Genomic DNA, 27,387 nt, shown 5'->3' on the forward strand with positions numbered 1-27,387 from the left:
CCAAAGATCAACTGGAAAAATTATTAGTTGGTAACTCATCCAAATCGTCCAAAACACCAAAATACTCTGTAAATGCAAGAAAGAGAGAAAAGATAACGATGGATGAAGTACAAGAATCTCACTAAGACGTCTAAATTAATCACGGTCAAATCACGGTGCAATTTTATAATCACATTTACATAAGTAAATATTCAAGGGGAAGTCAATAGAAAAGCCGTATTATCTCGTGGTTATCGAAACTTTCACTGCGTCATGACATTTAAGCAAAATATGGGAATTTTTTCATTAATTTCAATATTGTGAAAAAACTATGCATTCTAGACAAAAACGTTCAAGAGACGACTTTCTTGAAAATACTTTCTTTTTAAAATAAGATTTTCTAAATTAAAAAAATGTTTATAAATAAAAAAGTTATTGCTAATTTAACCCGAAAGTAAGCATGTTTTTAAATTGTTTAATAATTATTAAAACAAACAATAAAAACATTTAAAGCATATTTCATAATGTTAGGTTCTATGTAATTACAACATTTGCGAAAGATGGACACAATCTGTCAGTAGTTTTTAAAAAAATATATTTGTTTATCCCATATGAGAAAAGAAAGGTCATTTGCAAATAAATGGCTGTACAGGTGCTTTGTCAATATTTGGCGTGTTTTTTTGTGTGATTTTCCTTATAAGGTCTCAAATTATCATGTTTTTTTTTTTAAACTATAATAATTTTTAATTTTTTACCTACCAATAATTGATGTAGAATGAAGTACCATTAACATTATATTGGCAATATCCCTAACTTATGCCGCGCAGAATATATATAACCTGTACCAGCTTATAACACTGTAACTAATTGTCTATTCAGTAGTATCTAGTAAAAGAGAGTATTTTGTTAAAAATTCAAATCATCAAAAATAATTTATTTATTACATGAAACCGACACCCCGTAATTAACAGGTACTTAATAGGCTGTTCTTTAATATTTGGCAACGCCGAAAAGGCACAGGCAACATTACGAAAATGACAGCAGTGGGCAAAGGGTATCAGCTCGAAGGGGGACTGAAGAGAAAAAGCGGTGAACGAATTTCGGCCGGACATAGCAAAGAAGAGCCTTTTGTAATGTTCTTTCGTATGCCATCCGATGGTAAAGATATTTTCTTTTGTGAATTTACATATTCTAAAGTCGAGCGGCGTTACCTTCGAAGGTATTCGCTTTCGCGATTCCCTTGTATTTCATTCGAATTTTAAATGATATGGTGGTTTAAGACGTAAAAAAGAAATAAATGTTACTTTATAAAAAACCAGTGTAGTATTATACTATATAAATAAACATAGTGTAGGTATTTTGATGAAAGACTAATTAACGTAAGAAATTCTTTGGAATTGGAATAGATAAGTTCAAAAATCTTACGAATTCATCCATTCTATAATGCCTTTTATTGAGCACTTGTAGGTAATATTACAATCAATTGTACCCTTGTCCGAAAGTGCACATTTTATAAAAAAGGAGTTACAGCAAAATTATAATTATAGTAAAGTTCTGTCGCGCACATTTCAAAAAACCATTTTAACGGCATTGGTTAAAGAGACTTTTACTTTCTAAATTTTCAAAAAATCAACTGTTTTTTTTTTTACCTAAAAACATTCCTTGGAATCATAAAAATAGGGTACTAAAATTTTATTAAGAAATTCGAAAAAGAAACGAAGTTATGCTGTATGTATAACGGTGGGAATCTGAGCTAAAACTGGTTTTGATACAACATCGCGCGCCCCGCTTCACCTATGCACCTGCAACTCGACAATTGCTTTCTAAAACTTGTTTTATATTATAGACATAGATATATAATATATAAATTATATATATTATAATTTATATTTATCAAAAATTATTATTGCTTTGAAAATCGGATAAAAGGCCTAGATCTGGTGGTCATTTAAAAGGCAGTTGAAGTGAGGAGGCGTATTATATGTAATAAGCATATTATGAAAAGAAAATTTAAAGGTAATCAGCTTATTGCAGAAAGCAATTTTGAATTAGTCAGTTCCACGGCAAAATGGGACAAAAATAAAAAAAATTAGAATAAAAATTGGAGAAATAGCAACGAATTGGTCGGAAAATATCGACGAAGCTCGTACTGCTCAAGCCAATAGAAGGAGCAGGGCGAGACATCAAAATAGGGCAAGGTTATGAAAAAAAAAGCTTTGACTGATCATTTACAGCTTTCATTGTACAGTGAGGGCACCCAATATGTACCAGGAAAGGCTGATTAGAGGCAAAAAAAAATAAATATGGCTATTTTATTCCATAAATTTGCCATAAAAATACTTTTAACTCGTTTTTCCCGAAATCACATTTTTAAAACTGGTAGACGTTTTTCTCAAAATCTACTATACCAATATCAGTAAACCAAATTTTTTTGATACTTCATATATACGACTATTAAATAAACCTCTAAAAAGCTCAAAAAACCCAGTTTAGTACAGGGGTAAATTCACCCCATAACAGACGTTTTTCAAATTTTTTATAAAATCCCATTATAAAAATTGAATCTCATTGGAATTAAAAAAAAACTTATAAGGGGACAGAAAAGTATCTCCCAAATTAAAATACATATTTTGGAAGACGCCCTCTGCAGGGGTGAAAAACCCTTAGGTAGATCTAGACAATAAAACCGTGACCGTTTTAGCCATGGACGTATAAACACAGATGGACTCAGTTATTTACATAAAAATGTGAAGCCAAAATTATTTGAATAGGTCACATTCTCAGCACCTTCAAATGTTGTCACGTTTTTTTATTAAAATATCTTATTCACGTATCGCTGAAAATATTACTCTATTTTTTTTTATACTTTTTATCATTTTATCAAATGCCAGCAAGAGCTTTGGAATGATCAATAAATATTTTTGTAGCAGAAACCCTTACTACGAGGAATCTATTCATATTGTATTAAAAGAATTTTGCCACAATTTGAAAAAATATGTTTTAATACATTATCAATAAATATAGGTATGTACTTAAATTTGACAAATGTATATTTTTTAATTGTTTTTTTTTATCGTAGCATTATTTGATACCTATTAAAAAATTAACTTGAGCTCAACTATATTTTATTGTATTAATTTTGAAGCAAATAAAATTGTATTTTATTTTTTCTATTAAAATGTGTTTTTATACATTATTACTTCCAATTATTAACGTCTGAATAATTATCCCCGCAAGTAAAAATTCAAGCACGCTTATGCTCATTGAGGAAATATCACAGTCTATCGATACCCGTTTTACTCCCCTTTACCCTCTTGTCCAGGAATATCGAAGCTTCAAAACAGTGTGTGTTTAAGGTATCTTATTGCTGTGTCCATCTATGTTTATACATCTATTACTAGAATTTTTGGCTCGAAACGCATAAGCAGCTCTTGGTAATTCTGACGAGATTGACACGTTTAAAGATATGGGTAAAGCTAGTTCTTCTTAAATGGCACCACAACCCAAATTCAGCCTCTTGTAATTTCTACCTCGAATATAGGACGTGCCGCGACGCTCGCCTCCAAGTTCAGTTCAGCAAATTGTGTCCATCCGCTGCAACTTTGTTTTCTCATCTCTCTCATCTTCGTCATCCTCCATCCTCGCCATCGAAGTTACTGGTGTTAAGAGAATTCTAAGATATTCTTTGATTATTTGAACAGCTGGCGTTCATGACTGTATCTAGATCTTCATACCAATACTTTCGCTTATGGATCCAAAGATCTTTCCCTATAGTCCCTGCAATAGCCCATTTCTCACATCCACAACATACTATTAGTCTAGTAATGGTTTTATAGACCTTAATCTCCGATTCTGGATGTACGAAATAAATAATTTTAACAAAAAAAGATTATAATTTTAAAAACTCTTCAACCCTTTTTACGGTAAAATCCAAAAAGTTTTATTTACAACCAATAAGTTGTGAAACACCTCTTTTCAAAGTTTTCTTACATTATAACCAACAAACATTTCTTTGCATAATAAATATAAAAAGTGTAAATAAACTTTCAAACACAATTATACAGAAGTAAGATTATTTATGTATAAATTAACAAATATGAATATAATTTCACGTTTATATATCTACAATAAATAATATGTCCATTAAAGCCATTAACAAATAAAAAAAGTTCCTGGTAGCGGAGGCAATCGATGATCTCGTAATGGGTCCATGCCCGAAAGAAATAAAACAAAACATATCGACATCGACCACTTCAGTTATCGAATCCACATTCTTTTATCAGAGCCAAAGTCAAAGTTCGTATAACAACATTTACGATGAAATATGAATCACGATTATTTCTCATGAATGACTTCGATATGCCCAAGAGATTTGTTCGAGATGACAAGAATAGTCTTCGGAATATGTTACAGGGCGTTGCTGTGCTTATATTTTCTTTTCGTTATATTAGTCTACGAAGATATTAAGTAATAATGGAATAATAATTTCACCACCTACTTAATAACACCGGTGATTTTAACAATTAAAACTTAATATTATTCTTAAAAAAATCCGTAGTTTTAAGACATGAAGTCCGTCATACAACAGACAAACTTGAGAAAACAAAAGCAGTGGGGCATGTCGTATTTGATACCAATAGGTCCATGAACAAACAATATTTCATCTTTCTATGCAAAAAAATTAAACTACCAACAATAATAAATTAACTGTATGCCAAAGTCTCAATATTAATATCAAATAAGAAAACTAAGCTACAAAATATAATTATTTGAAACGCAACGATAGAAAATCGGAAAAAAGTAGAACTGCCAAAATAGAAGCAGTAGTACAGCATAAGAAAAATCAATAAAATGTAATTTATTTTACACCACTTTCGTCAATCAAAAGGAAATACTCAACAAAAAAAGAAAAATAAAGAATTAAAAAAAAAAACAACATACCAAGTCAAACAATATTTATTTTAAAACAATTTAATCATCAATACATAAAAATTAAAGAAAACAATAAATCCTTGAAATAACAAATTGAAACTATTTTTAAAGATAATAGTGTTCGCGTGGGCATTCTCCTAAACAAATTGTCAACATGTTGTTGTGGTGGGTTGTTCCATTCTTCAAATTCTTCTACTAGCTGTGCAGTGTTTTGAGGATTATCCCAGCGAGCTTTAATTATTCTTTTAAGCATATCTCACAAATACTCTGCAGGGTTACGGTCGGATGAGAAAGCAAGTCACTCCAGAACAGTGATATCTTCTGCTTCAAGGAAGTCAGTTATCACTCTCCTGGTATGTGTAGCTGAACTTTCATGCATGAAAATTAAATGTTCTCCCATTGCACCCCTCCAGAGCCTAACTACAGGTTCTAGAACTAAATCAACATACCTGCGAGCTGTTAAAGTTGGTTGGATGGAAATTAAAAGTTTTTTCACCGATCATAATGCCTCCCCAGAACATAACATTTCCTCCTTTATATCTGTGAATAGATCTGGCAGTTTCATTTCTTGCCTGTCTTTCTCGCCCTCTAAGTACACGAATTCGCCAGTCATCTGATTTTACATGAATTCTGGTTTCGCACAATCCTGAAAATAGCACATTTTGCCAATTTCCAATGTAAGAGTTTTGGTGTTGAACACACCAATGTAAGCGATCAATCTTGTGCTGCCTGGAACCTGTAACTGTCTACTGCTCTATAATGCTTAGGCACGAAGTCTTTTTCTTATCGTTTCAACTGAAACACTTACACCTGTAGCCTCCAAAAGTTGCCTTTAGAGCCGCGGGTGAGAAATTGTTGGATTTCTTCTAGTTACTTGGACCATGAAGAAAGCCGTTGTTACTTTTTGGCGACTTGGTATTGGTCCTAGCAGACGGTTTTGACATAACGCCCTGTGTTACGCCTACCACCGCAGCCATTTCATTTTGAGACATTCCTTGCTCCACAAGACCAATAATATTTCTCACACATAAGGCATATTTTCGTTTTTGAAAGAAAAAGTCAGTGTAAGTATTTAATCTATAAGGTACCGAACTGTGTTATCTGACTGTTTTATCGGTGTGAAAAACCTCTGTTCATCGCAACAAGTTTTTACGCAACAAAAAAAATTGATTTGAAATACATGGTGATTCCATATTATAAGTTTGATTGTGTGTATATGGACCAGAACACTCAGTCAGAAGACAGAACTAAAAATGGCAAATGGATCGAGACCTATAACGAGCAAAAGAAACAGGAAAAACAAAAGCATATGGGCAGAACACTTAGTCATAAGAGAAAACGAAAAATGAGTAAAATGGATGAGTATCTAGAGACCTACAGCAGGTAAAAGAAACAGAGGAAGACCAAAAGCATACCGATGGACAAATGCCATAACCAAAGCTAACTGAATACATAGGATGAAGAAAACGTTAGAACGCGATAAAGAGAAAGATCTAGGGATCCATCCAGAAATGGAGTACATATATAAGATGTTGGGAAATGATAATGATGATCGCTAAACAGATGGAAGAAATCTGATGGAGTCCGTCATTGACTTATTACAGCAAAAAAATGGACGTCTGCGAAATGAGAATGAAACCAAAAGGAATCTTTAGCTGACGACTACAACAAAGGCATTAAATAAAAAAAATAGACACGTAGTTGAAATGGAAGGAAAAAATGAGTGACTCGTTGAATAGTAAAAATAGTGTGAGAAATAGAAGTGTGTAAAAAATGGAGGAAAGAGAGATCTACAAAAGATCGTACAAGAGATTAGATAAAAATTTGAATTGACCAACAACAAAAGGATGGAAAAAAAAAACAATGTATACCGATGTTAGAAGATGACAGCCAGTAACTTGACTACGCTATTTAACTGGATCTTTGCTCACCATTATGATTCTCGATTACTGTTCCACCTTAACGTAGTACGGCTTAAACCGTACATATTGTTTCGAGAGAACCCAGAGTACCGTACCAAAACCTGCATGAAAGTTATGTGTCTTAAAAGAACTATGGCACTATCTTGGAGATAACGAGCAGCACGTCCTTCTACGTTAGTCGTTATAGCTACATTGGAGTTTGGATGGTCGAATCCTTATTCTCATATGCTATGCGTATATATTCTCATAGGAGTAAAATGGGCCAAATAAAAAAGCGAGTATTTTAAGAAGGACCCAAAAACTAAAGAAAATATTTCCAAAATGGATACTCAGCAGACTAAAGAAGAGCTATCACTACCAAGAACATTAGGACAGAATTCCACATTAGAGGACGGTTTGAGTGTTATTACAGAAAACATCGATATACTTAAGGTATTCTTATCTGGAGCTCAAAGAAGGAAGCTTAAAAACACGAAAGAATAGAATGATGACACAAGCAAGGTCATTATTCCACATATTCCGAAACCTCTAAATACTCTCGACAGTTGGTGGTGAAAATCGGATAATGAAATAAGGCCCATAAAAGATGTCTTAATAAAATTTATCGACAAAGGGCTCTGACGTGTCTTTCAGACACCAAATGATGTGAAGGCAATGTTAGCCCGTATTGGCCAACAAACTAAAGAACTTGATGCAACTTAAGCTCGGAGCAACCCTGGAATATAAGCCCGCCGCCAATTGATTGAGTATATGTGAGTGTGGATCGACAAAGAGTCCGAGAAAAGATTGAACAGACTGAATTGAAAACGTTATTTTTAACTGCATCGTGCTGCAAGAGACCGTAGAAGGAAAATCGATTCATGTAGAAGAAACGTGACAAGAGGCAATATAATTATGGGCTACCAGACAGATACTGTTTATCGCAACATGCTGCAAGATGGGCGATAATAGGTGAACTGAGACAATTATCGAGTGACCAGACAACGAAAATGCCTTTAGAAATGGAGGGCGTTTTCCAACAAGATGCACCGTCGATTTGCGATGCATACGCACAAACTGGATATAAAGTACACAAGATAGACAGCCATGGAAGCATTCAATAGACACTTACTTACGTCCAGAATGTACAACTCTATATGCTAAATGACAGATGTAAGACTGCTTGGTTTGTTTCCAAATTTAACATTATTTCTCTTTAAGATATTTTTGTAGAACATCCTTAATAGTGACTTCAATTAAAAATGTATAATGAATTTTACTACAGCAGATAGGAAGACGAAAAAAAGGAAGACCCAGAAGGAGATGGTTGGATAAGTTGAAAGACGACTTGAAAACTACGAATATAAGACAATGGTCAAGAAGAACACAAAAGAGATTTGAATGGAAGGACATAGCCATACAGGCAGAGACCCATCCAGGGTTATGATGTCAAAGGAAGAAGAAAAATGAATTTTACTATGGATTAAATGTTTTTCAAGTGTATCATTACCTTGTAAACAATTGTCTCACTACCATTTGGTTCTATTTTCTTGTTAGTTTCATCAGACTGATTTATGCACCATTATTCGTTCGTTTGGGCTACTAAGTTGTAGTGTTTCCTCAGTTGACAGTAGCCAGTCACCATATCTGTGACCATCTTTAGCTCTCCTTTGCCTAGATCTATTAGATTAGTCGAGTGTCTTCTGTTAATGTTGCTTATGATTTTCTCATAAGGGTTTGCACCTGTAGAGCTCCCGTCTTTTATATTACCTTTTTCCAGAGCCTTTTGAATTTTATAACATTTGGTATAGACGCAAATTAATTTTGAGAAAGCCTGAGAGACAGAATTTAGTGAACACAGTTCACTGCAATAATAAAAAAGAGTAGTACATAATACATTGTAGTAGAGAACAAAATTCGAATTCAAAACTGCGAACTAACAGATACAATCCATGTTAGAAATTGCCTACGACAAGAAGATTTAACATTGCATTAGAGAAAATAATCAAAGGGCTAGACGTCAACACCAGAGAAACAATAATAACTTTTTTTTTAAATACAAACAAATAACACTAAGAATTTTTGTTGAACGAACATGTTCGTTCAATAATATCTACAAAGGCATAATATTTGCAGATGATGTCGATATCATAGCTAAACAGTAGACATATAATACAAGCATTTAATTTGATAGAACAAGTGGCACAGTGAAAAACAGTGAAATAGTGGTCTAACAATTATAAATCATGTTTGAAATTATCACAAAGATATATTTTTTGTTCTATGCACCGATTTTTCTACACGAATTTCTAAAATTCGTGTAGAATTTAACTGGATTATTTCGCGAATATCGACAACAGTGGATATTTTAATGTTAAAATCGAACAAACAATGGCAAGGGGGTCCAAGACCCCGATGATCGCCGAATTTTTATATTTCACTTAATTGGGTACCATCTGTCCTAAAACATGACCAATAATATAGTCGTTTCCTTATCGTCGACAGTTAGTTAGCGAAAGAACGATATGTCCCACAAAATTCAACTTCCTCGGGGTGTTCGAGTAACATGAGCCATTTGGTTGAGGTAAATTTTTTGGGTACAGTTAAGCCGTCATAATTAGAGGTATGATTTTCGAATAATGACATTTTGATACGACCAAACACCACAAAAAAAACACTGTAATCGGTTTAAATAATTGAGTTTAATTATATAAAAATGACCAGAAAGAGTAATGAAAACATCACTCTTCTACCGTTTTTATTTCGGTTAATACCTTTTTCCTCAACTCCTCAACGGAAACAAGCCATTCATAACAGCTTCTTTGTTGACGACGTCAATTATATTGTTACTTTAGGGTTTGCGTAAGTGAGCAACCCTACTATTAAAATGAATATGAAATAAAACTCTAAAATATAGAAAGATTAGATGAAAAATTCCTTTATATTTTTACAGGATATTAGAGGCTAAATATCGCATAGTTTGCCTAAAATATTAGGATTCAAAGACAAATTCCTTGGGTACTTTCCTGAATAATATAACAATATACAAACTTAACAGTGCTTTTCCACATTCTTATTTTTTATTTTCAGTTAATGTTTCCGATCTCCACCTTTCCTATGTTTTCTTTTATCCGTTTTCTCCATTGTATCTTTAGTAAAAATCATATTTTTTTATTTATCACAAAAAAAATGTTGTGGTTCCATGTATCAAAGCGATCTGTAGACACATCATCATTCTTTGTATTTGTATTTTTATGAAAATTTACTATCTAGAAATACAATATAAAAAGCCTAAACACTGTGATGGAAATAGTACCCAAAGAGCATGCTTAATCCAAACGTGAGTTATTAGGTTCGCTTAATGGCATACAAATATTCCAATTTGTTCACTGGTTCAATAAACGGATTCCCATAAAGCAAGAGCAGTTTCCCCGCAGTACAATGAGAAAAATAAACTACAGCGTAGAAAACACAAGATATGCATTTGAATTATAGCAAAATAATAGTGGCCGTTATAGACTATCATTTTATCAAATTATCAAACTTTTGAGGATAATCCCCAGAAGGAAAATTTTCAGTATCTCAATCACATAATAGAATCATTGATTGCCTACAAGGAACGATTAGCACAAAGTAAAAAGTAATGGCATGTCTCGCAAAACAGAAAACCAAAAAAGGTATATCGATGGAAGGCAACCGTATATACGTATTTCTGACTATTGGTCGTCTTCAGTACGGTGCAGCCAAGTAAGGAAAGGAGCATGTTAACTTGGGAAAAAATTTAGAAAGCATTAGAGTTAGAAGACCCTGATGATTTCCAGGGCAACAACTAACAATAACCACGGAAGAAGGTACAGCTACCTGGGGTAAGGAATGCCAAACTTTGAAGCGTTTAATATATATATATATATATATATATATATATATATATATATATATATATATATATATATATATATATAGATCTAGCGGTTAATGTGGGCCCCGTACTAAAACGGTATTATACTAACTCCAGGAGAATATACACCGTGTATATTATTATCTGGGTAGCGCTTTATGTAGACTCCGACCAACACGTAGGATTAAATGAACTCCGTAATAGGGTAAAACACTTTTGGGATCCGTATGTATTCTTCCCCGTACACAACTAAACTCCTCCGATGTTGCCAATAATTTGATTAGTCGTAGATTTTTAAATTTTATAGCAGGTAAGTTTTGGAACTTGAAATTTATTTAAATATCAATCAATTTATTCATTCTGAAATTCCACAAATACTTGGTTAATGTAGTTAAATATTTTATGGTGGTAATTTATATTACTTGCTTTAATTATTTTTAAACTTAAGTTAGTGTCTGTTATAAGCTTGGAAAAGGCAATTTTTATGTATTAGTATTTTTTTAATGCATTGACACTGAAAAATTTATTATATAAATGTACGTTCCGATGTTTCGATTGCTACGTTTTATGATGTACAATATTTGTTTCATAAAGTAGTAAAATTTAAATTATAATAATTTGTAAATCAATCTTAAAATTACAATTTTCTACTGTCTAATTTCAATATTTCAATTTTTAAATGTAGGGAATTCAATATCTTACTATAATACTTTAGTATGTAACTTGTAACAGATACTAAAATAATAAGTAGGCATAACACCTAATTTCGCTTTAACTATAAATGTATCGTATAACGTAACGTAGCAATCAGTAGTGAATCATTACTCAGATAAAATATTTCGGTGACTTTATGGTAATTTGATTATAGCCAACATATCTATTACAATTATTACATATAATATGATCGGTTGTTTTAAAAAATACTTCTTAGCTTGTAAATTTTGTATCTTTCGTGATCAGGCATACGAGTATTTTATTTTTAATTTAGAAGTAAATGTATATATAATATTCTTTTTTCTGTCACTTATTTTAAATATGGTTCACTTATATTCTTCTTGCTTATTTATTTTTATTCGTAATACTTATAACGTACGTAATAACGTACCTGTTGTTGCAAAAAGCAACAACGGGTACGAAAGATATCAGGTATCAGGGGTGGTATTTGTCAATCTAAATGCCGCCTACGACACATTAAATTAGAGGACATTTCTTCAAAAACTGTATGACAAACTGTAAACATCGTTTTATCCGCGTATATCTACAGAACAGAAGATTTTTCGTATCATTCAATGGTAATATGGAGAACGCAGACAAACGGTCTCGCTTGGCGTAGCGTAATGGCACCTACACTGTATTACATTTACACAAATGATCAACAGATACCAGTAGATACTAGGATTTTCATGTAGACCATACATTGCACAACCAAAAACTTTTGTTGCTGGAATGGAGAAAAATCTAATAGATGCCTTAAATATAATAAAAATGAACTACGATTTAATTTTAAGCCAAACCCCGAAAATCTTAGGAACGCTCCTTCAATTTTCCCAACACAGGCGCTTTCACAAAACTGAACATCCAATAGTGTGATGAAATCCTTGAACTCTGAATTTCCTATAAATACCTTGTAGATAGTTTATATCGCACGTTGTCAATCACAGAATCTTGTTTAAAACTAAAAGGCAAACTAAGGACCAGAAATAGTATGCTCCGCAAGCTTGTCAGCTAAAAATGGGGCGCACGATGGACGCCCCATACTGCATGATGGTCTGCAGAAGACTTTATATTCCTTAGTATGTGTTCCAGGTATGCAGTCCTGCGTACTTTTATTGTTCTCAACAATTTTTTGTCTCGACCCATCCTTCTCAGCACTTCCTCATTGGTGACCCTGGCAGTCCATGGAATTCTCAACATTCTCCGGTATATCTAAAATTCAAAGGCTTGAAGCTTCCTAACTATTTGCGCTTTTACCGTCCATATTTCTACTCCGTACAATAGTTGAGACCAGACGTAACATTCAACAAACCTCAGTCTCAGCGCAGTATTAAGATTTTTGTCACAGAACAATTGCTTGAATTTTAAGAACGCTGCCTTGCCATTTCTATTCGTACCCTGATTTCTTAGTCTGAATCTAATTCTTTGTTGATGTAAGCTCCCAGATATTTATATTTTGCTGAATGTCGATCTAGGGAATCCGGTGGTATGTACATGATGTTTCCATAACCAACGTTCGAAAATTTGTCTTACTGTAAAGTCATGAGGATTTTACTAGGAAATATAGTGCTGTTTAATAATAATAAAGTTCAAGCAACAATTCCTATATGCACTAACTTGGTACTGATATCTCTGCTCCCCGATACCAGGTAGCAGTCCCGAAAACATTATACCTGCTACACTCATGCTTTCAATTATCCAACGACTAGCCAGTCCAGGACTATACGCCTTATTATGGTACTGATATTGCTGCTGTCCCTCATAAGTAAATATAATATGCAAGAAAGGTTTTGGCAATTTAATAGGATTTTGTATGTTAGAATATTATTTCTCCGAGAAAGTGAAAAATATCTATTTGCTATCCGGATTTAATTCATAGATTAAATATTAGAATGCTACAAAATAATGCTATTAGCAGCAAAAAACGGTCTGATAGTAAGTAATGAGAAAACTAAATAAATTTCTTTAACATACAAGAGAGAGGACGTAGGGTAGGGCATAACGTAACAATAAACCCATATAATTTTGAAAGATTGCAGCGTTTTAGGTATCGTAGATAACGCTGTCACATAAGAAATAAAATGGAATATTCAGGTAGCTAACTGATGTAAATATAACCCACATAACACTTTTAAATCCAGAAGTCTAATACAAATCCCTAAAATCAGGATATATAAAACAGTGATTAAACCAGTGCTATTGACTTAAATGTGACGAGAACGCTGACAAAACAATGTAAGTAAAACTTAGGTATTAATTAGATCAGGATTACTAGAAAAGCCATCAGAATTATTTTCCAACTTACAAAGGTCCGAATACTAACCAATACCGAACCGGAACTAATGCCAAGGTCTAACAGATATATAAAGATAGCAACGTCATACAAGAGACTAAATCTCAACGCCAAAGTTACGCTGGCTACATCCAAAGGCTTTCTAATAACTGCATTGCCAAGTTAAACTGGGAGAATGCCCCGAGAGAAAAAATGCCCTTAGGACGTCCACGAATCAACAGGGGAGGTAACATATGGTCAGATTTAGGAATTATGGAACTACCTACCGACCCATCATATTTATCAACACATGCCTGTACAACCAACTGCTATCCAACCTACAATCAATACTTATCTGTTGGGAACTATCAAATCCATTACATGTAGTCAAACGAAGTAGGCTTAAAAAAAGTTATCTTAGGAAAGGCACTAAAGAAATATTGATACATATTTTTAAAACGTTATTTACGTGGCTAAGTTTTCAATAGGAATGAGGAGACAAAAAGCAGAAAAGCCAATAGAACCTTGTTGCGTTCTGACTATACTATGACGATAACCTTTACAATATAAACAATACTTGAGGCAACTGTTTGTCTCAATTTTGTCATTCAGAATAATTATGTCTGTATTTTTTAATTTGCTAATTTCCATAGATTCTAATTTCCATAGAATCTAAATATATCTTAAGGCCTTTATTTTAAATATACTTTTTTAGTAATGAAAATACGTAGATAGAACCTGGAATATACATTTAACCTTTAATCTCTGGGATAAATCCATCTCCTAAACAATGGCGCCGATATATTTAGTTAAAATTCTGTGCACTTATTTTAACCGTTTATGTCCTTATCATTCATATATGAGTTGTGACCGATATTACAAACTCATTTACTTTTCACAAAGAGACTTCATATTAACTATACTTATTACTATACAAATCTGATTCGAAATATCGTCGAAAAGTAACAGTGTGTAAAATTATTTTTAATGAAAAGTTAATTAGCCATTTCTTATGGGGTTCAAAAGAAAAGCCTTTACGAAAATTTGAGTACAAATAAGACCACCGTAATCAGTTGTACCCTGGGTAATGAATAATTAATTAATCGGCTAATCAGAATCACCCGGTCAATATGATTTTTGTCAAATCGGTCCTTTTTAGGATCAATTATTCTAATAATGTCTATAAATATTAAGGGCATATCTAAAGATAAAGACACTTTACTTTACTTAACCTTATCAGACATATGCGCTTAGCACAAATGTGACGCATTTCTAGTGCAGAAAATACATAGAAGGCAAAAAATAGTGTATTTGGAATTAAGCTGATCGCTGAAAACTTAGAGCTGAAAATCACATAATAAATGTAAAAGTGCTATCTCTGCCGGCAAAGAAGCAAAGAAAAACTTAAAATGAGAGAGGACAAAACCAGTCAGCTGAAGGAACCTTTTAACGATGTTGAGCTTGGATCCACTATCTACGTATATAATGAAGAATAGTACGGCACTGACTGAAGATCTGAGCACAAAGCTTATTATAAAATTTGGACCAAAAATACAACAGTTACTGATATCCAAAGTCTTCAGACAAACCAAGCAAAGACAAAGTTGTTGCCTTGCTTAAACCTGGCAAAAACTCCAACGACCACAAAAGCTATCGGTCAATATATTTATTTTGTCAGCTTTACAAAATACGTCTCAAGAGGTAAAACAGAAGAAAAACTCAAATTAAAAGACAAAAGTTGCTATAGACAGGAAAGATCATGTACGTCACCAATACTAAATCTTGCCCAACACAGCAAAGATGGGTACAAAAGATATTAGGTATGAGGAGTGGTATTTGTCAATCTAAGCAGCAATTTGCAGTTTTCATTCAACATCTAAGTTACGTTATGCCCTACTCTACGTCCTCTCTCTTGTATGTTAAAGAAATTTATTTAGTCATCTGGGAAAAATTTCTCAAACGATATTAATATTAAAAGGGACTTTAAAGAGCCAAAGCACGCTAAACCGTAAGGTGACTAAACCACACAAAATGGTTATTTGAGAAAAATTATAGCTCGTTCCAGAAAGAATTGTAAATATAACATTAATGTAATTTAAGAAGAAACGCTGAAGAAAAAAAACAGTAGCGGTTAGCCTAAATAAAGAAAGACAAAAAGATGTAATTTAATGTTTTGAAAAAATCTGATTCGAAGACTATCTGAAAAACATTTCATAGTATAGACATCGAGCGCGGCGATGCCTTTGCCGTCTGGCGGCCTATATCGGAAACTTTTACTACCATTTGACTATTTGTGTACGATTTTGTGTATGGTTAAGTGGCACACCACAAAAAGTGTTTTTATTTTCTCTTTTGTTCAACAATTAAAATGTATTACTATACTTGTTCCACTACAGAACTATAGATGTTCCAATACAATAAAGGATAATAAACATAAAGCACAGGGTACAAAATTTTATTATTTTCTATGTGCTAGTTATTATAAACACATAAGCTATACTACAATCAAAAACTATGAACACTATGAAAAAATACGGTAGACTATAACTACATTTGTGCTTTAGCACTATAGTAAGAACAAGATAAAAATCTAAATTCCTACATAATTATATTAACGAGAAGTTAAAAAAACTTTTGTTCGTTATCAGTAATAGAAAGCGCATGTCAGAATATATTACGAAAAATGTTGTTGATATTACAATATCAGATGATAGGAATACAAAAATAAAAAACAACTTACCTTTTCAAAACAACAATGAATCACTTCATTTTATCACGAAAAATTTAAAAATTGCAATGTAATTGAACCCATTTTGTGAGCTATAGTTACATTGATACTTATGTGGCAATTAGCTGTAAAGTCATTAGTCTTTTCCGTCGTATCATATTTTCCTAATATTTTTTGTAGGCAAGCGGTTTAGTTTGTGTAATATAATATCCCCAATTCGTCTCATAATATTTAGTTTTCAAAACAGCTGTTAATAATTCGTTCACATTTTTTAGAGCTCTTTGCAGTACATTTGAAAATAAGTCGACAGTAAGATACTTTACTTGTAGATTACTCCTTGTTAAATTAGTTTATTAGGTAAGCCTAGTTCTGCCATGGTATTTCATAGTTTTATTCTTATGATTATATCAGTGTTTGTTTAAAATCTATAAATAACTAGTTTAATGTTTTTTTTTGTATTCCCAACATTTCTCATTAACTGCCTAATAGTGAATAATTGATCAACGATTTATTAGTCTTTCTAATTCCACACTAATAGTCTCCTATTTGATAGTTCACCTATTCACTCAATCGTTCCAGGTGTATTAGAAAAAATACTGTATATCCTAATAATTAATAGATATATAGCTTATATATAGCTTATATCGCTATAGTTTGTGCAGTACATTTTATTATCCCTTTTGTGTATGGTATGCTTTTCAGCAAGTTGGTACTTGCTCTTACTTCTAAATTGACAGATGAGCTGTTTAACTGCCTGTACTGAACTTTCTTCTTCATTTTGCAAATATATATAAAAATTAATAAAACTCTGACATACCGTTAATTAAAATATTGGATACCCTATACTATTCAATCAACGGAAATACTAAGATCACAAGAATCTATCTCTATCTAATTAGCCTTTTTCGGTCCATCTTTGGACATAGGCCTTCCCAATCCTTTTCCATTCTTCTCTGTCTGTCGGTATAGTCATCTACCTAGAGCCCACGTGCTTCTTGATATCATCTGCCCATCTCATTTGGGGCCTTCCTCTGCTTCGTTTATATTCCCACGGTCTCCATAAGAATTTTGTTTCATCGGTCTTCTTTTTGTCTTATATTGTGACCGGCAAATCTCCATTTCAATTTTGCAACTTCTTATCTAACATCCCTCACTTTTGTTTTCTCTCTTATCCACTCGTTTCCCTTTTTATCCATTAGTCTTATGTGCAACATTTGTATTTCCATTGCTATTTGGGTTTTTATGGTTATGTCCATGTTTACTTTTGTAAATGTCCACGTTTGGGAACCATAAGTTAGAACAGGGAGTACGCATTGATTGTATACTTTGGTCTTAAGATGCTGTGGATATCTTTTGTTTTTAAGAATGTAGCTTAGTTTGCCAAATGCCGCCCATGCCAGTCTAACTCGTCTTTTTATCTCTGCTGTTTGGTTTTCTTTGTTACGTTTTATAGTTTGACCCAGATATATATAATCCTGAACTTGTTCTACTTCATCTTGTCCGATCCTCATTGTTATGTTTTCATCTGTATTTGTTATAATTTTGGTCTTGCTGTAATTCATATTAAGGCCTATCTTTCCAGCTTCTACGTCCAGTTCTTTCATCATTTCAAATAATTATTCTCCTTTATCTGTTATCAATGCGATGTCATCAGCGTATATTAGATGGTTCAAGCGTTGTCCATAAATTTTTATACCTTTTTCTTCCCATTCTGATCTTTTAAAAATATCTTCCAGAGCCTGATTGAAAAGTTTCGGTAATATTGTGTCACCCTGTCTCACGCCTCTATTTATTTGTATTGATTTTGTTTATTATACATATATAACTATATATACATATATACATATATACTTTAATTGTTGTTTTGGCTTCCTTATATATATTGGCTATTAGTTCCGTATATCTGTGGTCAATTCATTTTCTTATTCATTTTTCATTATTCATTTGCTCGTTCTATAAGTATTTTCATACTTAGTAAATGGTCACTTGTGCTGAATCCCTTTCTAAAACCAGCTTGTTCTTTTGACTGGTATCCATCGAATTTTGTCGTCAATCTATTGGTTAAAATTTTTGTTAGGAGTTTATACATTACATTGAGGAGTGTTATAGGACGGTAGTTTTTTATATCTGCTTTATCCCCTTTCTTGTGTAGGATAATGGTTACGGATTCCTTCCAGTTGTTTGGGATTCTTTTTTCTTTTAATATCTTGTTAAAAACAGAATGTAGATTGTTAATTACCACTTTTCCACCATATTTCAGCATATCTGCAGTTATTCCATCTTTTACTGGCGATTTGTTGTTTTTCATTTCTTTCAATGCCTTCTTTATTTCTGATTTGCTTATTTCTGGCTGTAGCTCTGAGTTGACATTTTTTACTTTAGCCTTAAGTTGGTTTTTAATTGTTTCTGGTGGTTCCTTTTTTGTTTTATATAGTTCTGAGTAGAAATGGTGGATAATATTTATAATGTCATCTTTAACGTTTGTTTCTAGTCCGTTTTCATCTTTTTTTTTTTGTTTATTTCACACTTACCTAATTTCGGTCTTAAGCATTTCATATTTTTGTTGTTTTGTATTACTTTTTCTCTTTTTATTTCTTGTTCTTTTCTCTTATTTTTTCTCATTATTCTGCTTATTGTTTTATTGATTTCTACATATTCTATAGCTTCCTTCTTTTATCCATAAGCTTCTTTGTTTCTGTTGATATATAATTGTTCTTTTTTAGATCCTTTTTTGCTATTTCTTTTCCTGATGTAATCATCGTTGCTGTAAGTATGTTGTCTATTTCATCTATATCTTTGTCATCACTGTCTAATTTTTAAGTAAGTTGTTCTTTTAATAGGTCTTTGTATATCTCTTTATATTGCCCTAGTTTGTTTCTATCTACTAGATCCTAGTTTTTAATTATTTTTCTTTTCATTTCATAGTTATCGTCAACACTAATTTTTGCTCTGACCATCCAGTGATCGCTACCTGTTGTGAATCTGTTAAGAACTGTTACATCTTTAATGATATATCGTTCCGTGGACAGTATGTAGTCGATCTCATTTTTTGTGGATCCATTAGGGCTGACCCATGTCCACTTTCGTTGGGGCTTCTTTTTGTAAAAGGAGTTCATTGCGTATAGATGCTTTTCTTCTAGGTAGTTCATCAAAGTAGCACCTCTATCATTTCTCTGACCATAGCCGAAATCTCCTATTTTAGTTTCTTCATTGTTTAGTTTTCTACCCAGTTTGGCATTGAAATCTCCAATTACTAGTATAAGACGATTTTTATGTTCTTCCATAGTCTTTGATATATCTTCATAAAATAGTTCGATATCTTCCGTCATCATAAGCTGTCGTGGGGGCATATACCTAGATAATTTTAATTAATGTTCTTCTTATTTTAAGTATGACATAGGCTGTATTCGGGTTTCTTCTTTTCGTCGAGTTTCTGATAGGCCTATGATATCTCATTTTATGGTTGTTAATTCTTCTTTCAGTTCATGTACTTATTCATCCGTAGACATCGATCTAATATTGTATGTCCCTATTGACAGGTTGACGGATTTTTTTGATTTATGTTGTGTTCGTCTTAGTGGGTTTTTGTTTATATCTATCAAAAGCGAATTATTGCGTCTCCCAGATACAGCGAGGCAGACCTTTGAGGTGTGGGATAATATTATGGGTTATTTCTGGTTTCGTCATAATTTACACTGAAATTACTAACAAGAGAGTGCTCTTACTTCCACATGTTCAAATTGATATATAGTACCAACAGATGCTAGTTATATACCATCAGTACTAATAAAATGGAAACTATCAAATTAATGTCAATTTCATTGAATAATCAAAACAATCGAAAATATAAAATATACCAAAACAAGACAATAAAAGTAAAAGTAGAAGAAGAACTAACCGACCCTATTGAAGCTGGTAATGGGATAAGACAGGGAGATTTTCTGAGTCCTCTATTGTTCAACCGGATTATGGATGAAATAATAAAAAGTAAGAAATAAAAGAGGATACCAAATGGGAGAAAAACAAATTAAAATAATCTGCTATGCAGACGACGCAGTACTATTCTTTCAAAGTAAAGATGATTTACAACGTATGCTACACCAATTTCATATAACCGCCAGAAAATTTAACATGTTAATTTCCTCAAAAGAGACAAAATGCATGGTTACAACAGCAAGTTTACTAATATGTTAATTGGAGCTGGAAGGTCAGATAATAGAACAAGTGATGAAGTTTAAATATCTAGGTATCACATTATCTAGCTACGGAAAGCTCGAAACTTAAGTGGAAGATCCACTGAATAGAGCAAACAGAGCCGCAGGCTGCCTAAATGAAACAATATGAAGAAATAAAAATATCGGGAAAGAAACCAAAGGCAGAATTTACAAAATTTACAATAATGACATACGCAGCAGAAACAAGACCTGACATAAACAGGACAAAAAGGATGTTAGAAACAACAGAGATATAAACACTTAGAAAAATTGATGGTAAGACACTATGGGACAGAGCTAGAAGTACAGATATACGATGTAGATGCAAGGTGAAGAACATCAAGAACTGGTTAAGAAATAGAAGAGTAGAATGGAACGATCATATAAGCCAAATGACAACAAATAGAGTAGTAGACACGGCAAGAGACGGTTACCCAATAGGAAGACGATCAGTAGGAAGACCACGAAAACCATGGAACGGCAACTTACTGGAGGCACATTGAAAAACAGACAGAGTCATGGCTATATAAAAAGAAGAAGAAGAAGAAGAAGAAGTAGAAAAAGATACACAGGATAAACATTAAAATAGCTGCAAGAAAGAGAAAATGAATCAGTCATATTAATGTAGAATAGCAGAGGACAGAATGTTTAGAGAAAATAATGAATCAGAAGCTATTTTCTTGTGGCATTTTAAATTAATTACTATTTAACTGGGAATAAGCCACAATTAAAGGTTAAAATACGTTTATTGACGTTTCAATTTCCACTTCGGAAATCGTTCTCAAAATACAAACATTAGTGTTTGTATTTTGAGAACGATTTCCGAAGTGGAAATTGAAACGTCAATAAACGTATTTTAACCTTTAATTGTGGCTTATTCCCAGTTAAATAGTAATTAATAATGAATCAGTCATATTAATTTAGAATAGCAGAGGACAAAGTATTTGTCATAGCCTTGGACAAGTGTCCAATTGAAAAAAGACCACAGGTCGTTCAAAAAAGACGGAACTCTAGAAAGAAAATAGAATAGATTTAAAAAAAAAAGCATAAACGTGTCTTTTCCTACTCTTTTAATATTGAAAATACGCAAATATAACCTTGAATTAAAATGTAACCTTTGATATCTGTGATAAACCCATCACCTGAACAATGGCGCCGATGTATGAAGTTGAAATTTTTTACACCTATTTTAACTGTTTTTATTTTTTTCTTATCTATATATGAGTTGCGAACGATATCACAAACTTATTTATTTTCCACAAACAGGCTCTTTAATACCTTAAATTATTACTATACAAATCTGATTCGAAATATCGTTAAAAAGTAATACACGGCATGTAAAATTTAAATTTTCAATAAAAAGTAAAATATTAATCATTACTTATGGGGTTCAAAGAACGAGCCTTTACGAAAATTTAAGTACTAAGAAAACCACCACAATCGGGTATACCCAGGGTAATGATTAAATAATTAATCGGCTAATTCTTCAGTCACCCCTTTAATATGATTTTGTCAAATTGGTCCTTTTTAGGACCAACTATTCTAATAACATAATGTTTATAACTGTTAAGGGTATATCTAGAGATCAAGAAATTTTACTTTACTTAAACTTATCAGACATATGCGCTAAACACGAATCTGACTTATTTCTAGTGCAGGAAACACATATAGGGCCTAACGTAGGGTATTTGGAATAAAGCTTATCGCTGAAAACCACATTATAGATATAGACATGCTATCTCTGTCGGAAAAAAAGCAAAGAATAACTCAAAGTAAGAAAGGACAAAACCAGTCAGCTTTCAGAGAAACTTTCAACGATGTTGAGCTTGGATCCACCATCTACATATTTAATGAAAAATAATACAACTACCGACATTGAGGATCTGAGCACAAAGCTTATTACGAAATCTGGACCAAAAACACCACAATGGCTTATCCGGATGATGAACAACTGTATTCAAATTATGGAAACACCCAAAATCTAGAGACAAGCCAAAGTTGTTACCTTGCTTAAACCTGGCAAAAACTCCAACGACCACAAAAACTATCGGCCAATATCTTTATTTTGTCAGCTATTTAAAATACTTTTGCACAAGATCGTTAATATGATTTCACCGATATTTGAAGAAAAGCTCAAATTAAAAGACAAAAGTGGCTATAGATAGGGAAGATCAGGTACATTACAAATGCTAAATCTTACCCAACACATCAAAGACGGGTACGAAAAATATCGGGTATCAGGGGTGGTATTTTTCAATCCAAATGCCGCTTACGACACCTTAAATTACAAAATATTTCTCGAAAAACTATACGATATCCCCTTAGATAACAAACTCACTTATATTATTTGCGTATGCCTACACAAGAGAATATTTTTTGTATCACTCAATGTTAAGAATAGCAGATGAAGAACGGTCTCGCTTGGGGTAGCATAAAGGCACCTACACTGTATAACATTTACACAAACAAACGATCCATACCGGTAGATATTAGGACTTCTATTATATAGACGAGACACCTATTATTGCACAATAAAAATAAACTATGAATCAATTTTCAGCCAAAACCCCTGAAAAACTCGTGGGTGCTCCTTCAATTTCCTCGACATAGACGTTTTCACAAAACTGAACATCCAATCTTGTCATAAAATCATTGAACTGTAGACTTCCTATAAATTCCTTGAAAATAGTTTGTATTACACCGGGTCAGTCACAGATTATTGTTTAAAACTAAAAGGTAAATTGAGGACCAGAAATAATATTCTTCGCAAGCTTGTCAGCTAAAAATGAGGCGCACGTCCTTCCGCCCTTAAAACATAGACGCTTGTACTATATGCTTCTGCTGCCGAATATACCTTGTTAGACAAATTAACCATTCTGTCTATTAATTTTAACACAAAAATATCTATTGTAGCACTTAACCATATTTATTTTGAGATAACCTTCTATCAAGATATCATATGTAGTACACAAATAAGACCAGAACTAAAATATTAAAAAAGCTTTATACAATATATCGCAGAAGATTGGATAAAATAAAAGTAGTTTTTATTATTCAGATGCTTACATAAAATGTACAAAGACATACTCACGTAAACAAAATATATTACGAAATTTCTTGAACTAATTGAACTAATAAAATTATATTAAATAAAAAAACAACATCTTTAAAAATACAGAAAAAATAAAATTTTCGATGCAAGCGAACATTCCATTCAATAATAAGCCCAAATCCTTTTGTATCTACATACCTGTTTTTTAAAGAACCAGTTACATTTTAGTACTTAGTTATACCAGGTAATATAATATCCTCTGTTACACAGTGTAATGCGTATGACATTCCACTGTCTACAAACAGTAGATAAAAATAAGGAGCCCATATAAACCGTTCAGGGTATATGTTGAAAACATACGGTATAATCGCACAGTTGCCAAACTCTCAGAGCTTACTTAAACCGATAAACGTATGGTTCAAATATACAATGAAGAAGATCTGAACGACCCCTATAATATATACACGTGAACTAAGCGATATACATTTATGATACAGGGGTATTTACGGGCTCCAAAAATTTTTTATAAATTATTAAACTCTACATGTTGATGAATCGACTGAACCAATATTACGGAATTGTCAAGTGAGCTCCGTATATCGGTATCCACTTGACCACGGAGCTCAATTGAACCTGAATTTTAACATGGGCGGAGTTCACTTAATGCCGTAGATATATATATATATATATATTATATATATATATATATATATATATATATATATATATATATATATATATATATATATATATATATATATATATATATATATATATATATATATATATATATATATATATATATATATATATAGCCACAGTTTGGTAATGATATTAAAAATAAATTAATAAACAAAAACTTTAAATATTTTAAGTATGCAATTATAATAAAATTTTCACAGGTTATAATGATATTCTATTGCTTTTCATCAAACAGTACAAATGTAATATACCATGAAGTATGTAATACCTTTGAAAACCGGTACTTTAATTGTATTTAAAGATATGTCGAATTGAATTTTAATATCATTGACCGACCACACCCCTGGTTCGCCAGATTTAGTCCCTTTATAGCAAACAATATATATATATATATATATATATATATATATATATATATTCTATATATGCATGTGGTATTTTTATATCGGTATATATTTAGAAAATATTTGGGTAAGCCGGTTATGCGGTAGAAATGAAAAAAGGATTTTGTATATGAATAAATTATGATGTACTGACAAAAGGGTGTAACTAATATAACGGATTATTGAATAAAAATTTATATTAAAAGTGAAAACGCAATAATACAGAAATGTCATTGTTTAAAGAGGAATCTCATTAAGCCTCCTGTCATATTTTATTTAATGATTCTCACCTTGGTTCTGGATCTTCAGCTTCGAAGACTTGATCATGATCGTCATCAGCTTCTTGAAACTTCTCCATATCGACCGAGTAGTACTACAATATATTCCTTCAGAAAACTCTACCGGAAAACCACAACAATAGCACAACACTTAAAATTAGTCAGTCTTAGGAATACGATCTTTTACCCCGCATTTACCAAAAACCAAAAAAAAGTAAAGCAAAAAGTTCTAATATATAATTACTAAAAAAAAACGATTTCAATTTCGTGAGTAACCAAATATATTTAAAAATAATAAAATGCTAAAATCAAAATTTAAAAAAATACGTTTAAAGACAAATAAATGAAATGTTTGCCGAAAAGGTGTTCGAAAATCGCCGAAAAGGGTCACTTTTGAAAGCGAAACCAAAATGTGTTTTTCTTTATAATGACGTAACACAACATATCACTCTAGATAGGAGCTAAATGCGTACTAAAGCCCGAAAAGACAGCGCCGTGCGACTGCATTTCGGTCTTTCGCGCACTCAACGCCACGCCCTCCCCCCGAAACGCGCGGCTTTTTCTCCCTACCCTTTCTCGCGGGGTAAGTCGTACACCTCACCCCGCTGCCTAGTTATTGCTATAATTTCGATACATTGTGTATTTTTGCATGTCGGTATCTGTATGATTTTTATGACAATCAACGTTCGGCCAATTTGATTATTTCCTGTTGGTGTTAAAGTGATTAGAATCTTCTGAAAACGACGCTAGTGACGCTGACGCATTCCTCTCCCGTCACATCAGGTTTACGAGATCGGGATGTGCAGACGCAGACAGTAGACTGTAGACTAGTGTATACTGACTTTAATTAAGAATTCCCTTGCTGTATATTTGCATATTTCCTTTTCCAATATTATTTTTAGCACAAAAACGAAATTTTCATTTAAAATTCCTCATTAAAATGTCTTTTACCTTTCAAAGGGGTGTCAGTCTACTTGTAAAATTCAATAAAAGCAGATTTTTCTACCACAAAAAAATATCTTCAAAAATATATCATACTTCAATTGAAATACAGAATCACAACAAAAAGAATCACACCTTTAACTGGCGTAAAGCATTTACTTGACAGACATTGATAAGTAGAAAGTTATTCAATATCAACTTAATTACTAGGTACTCGCTACGGTTAGACGTAAAGAATCTACGACCTAGAAGAAGAAATATTAAACCTGAAATGGTACAAAATTGGTTGTCCAGAAATTTACACTACAATCCAGCAACATCTTATATTAGAAGAGAACAGAAAAAAACCTTGATGGTGTAGGATATTTAATATCTAAGAAATAAGCGCATACGTAGGAATCTCCTAAGGAATAATAATGATAAAGCTAAATATAAACGAGAAAATTGAGTTAAAAACATTTGTATTACGGTTCAACTACAGAACACCCTCATAGAGATGGATGAGCTTTACAAGAATATGGTGGAAGAATTATACAGGATAATTCGGTTATGGCGTTAGAACTGAAAGAAGTAAAGCACCGGAGAACTTTCTGGAAAGCAAACAATACTACGCTGTAAACCATTTTCTGAGAAAAAACAGTAAAAAGTTGACGTGACTATTCTCTGATATAAGAACCAAGAACGAAATAGTCTATGTACTGCGTAGTAAAACAGATATTATAGAGGAAGTAACAGGATTAAATATAGTTTCCGTAGGTATTGCCACCACAGCATGGTTAGAGCCAAACTAAGGATCAATCACAACAAAAATAGATGCAAATTTAAGGAAGCTTGTACTATGGATGTATATAAACCAATTAAAAAAAGCTTAAACGTTAAATTTGAAATAACTTAAATGAATTTAATGAAGTCATAACAAAAAAACTACTGAACGCCAGCACAATCTCTAACAAAAAAAAATATCCAAAATAAGAGAATATTCACAGAACATGCTAACCCAATGGAAAAAACAATGTGGTTTTTCTAAAGGAAAAACCACATAATTTAAAGGACTTAACCGAAAAATACAATAACAGAAAAATGAAAACATTAAAACCACCAGGAAGACTACCTACAAAGAGTCATAAATATAAAATGAAGTACATCCTGAAACTTGTCTAAAATACACCAAACCGAAACTAGGAAAAAAACATTGTAAGTATGAAAAATCAACCATCTTTACCGTTCCAGGAACGACCCCCTCGCTTCTTCAAAACGAAAGTGCAGATAAAAATGTGAATTCAGAAGTCATTCTTGAAATATGTGAAAAAAAAATATGAAATGGCAATCAAAGAAGTAAAAAGGATTAAAATACCTCGAAATGTTGAAACAAGGGGTAAAAAAACACCATCA

At 32.4% G+C, this 27,387-nt stretch overlaps 1 protein-coding gene across 5 annotated transcripts in view; it reads right to left on the reverse strand.

Annotated features, from left to right (window-relative positions):
• Positions 1–27,387, reverse strand: part of Imp (IGF-II mRNA-binding protein) — a 318,650-nt gene that overhangs the window by 152,672 nt on the left and 138,591 nt on the right. Inside the window, exon 1 of one of the 5 annotated variants that reach the window (XM_072522677.1) lies at positions 25,066–25,516. The exons of the other annotated variants lie outside the window; for them this stretch is intronic. Coding sequence (XP_072378778.1) covers positions 25,066–25,133 — 68 coding nt within the window. The 5' untranslated portion in view covers positions 25,134–25,516. Of the gene's footprint in view, positions 1–25,065; positions 25,517–27,387 lie in introns of those variants that run through there. 5 annotated transcript variants of the gene reach the window in all.

Source organism: Diabrotica undecimpunctata, chromosome 2, assembly GCF_040954645.1.
Source record: "Diabrotica undecimpunctata isolate CICGRU chromosome 2, icDiaUnde3, whole genome shotgun sequence".
Lineage (NCBI taxonomy): Eukaryota > Metazoa > Arthropoda > Insecta > Coleoptera > Chrysomelidae > Diabrotica > Diabrotica undecimpunctata.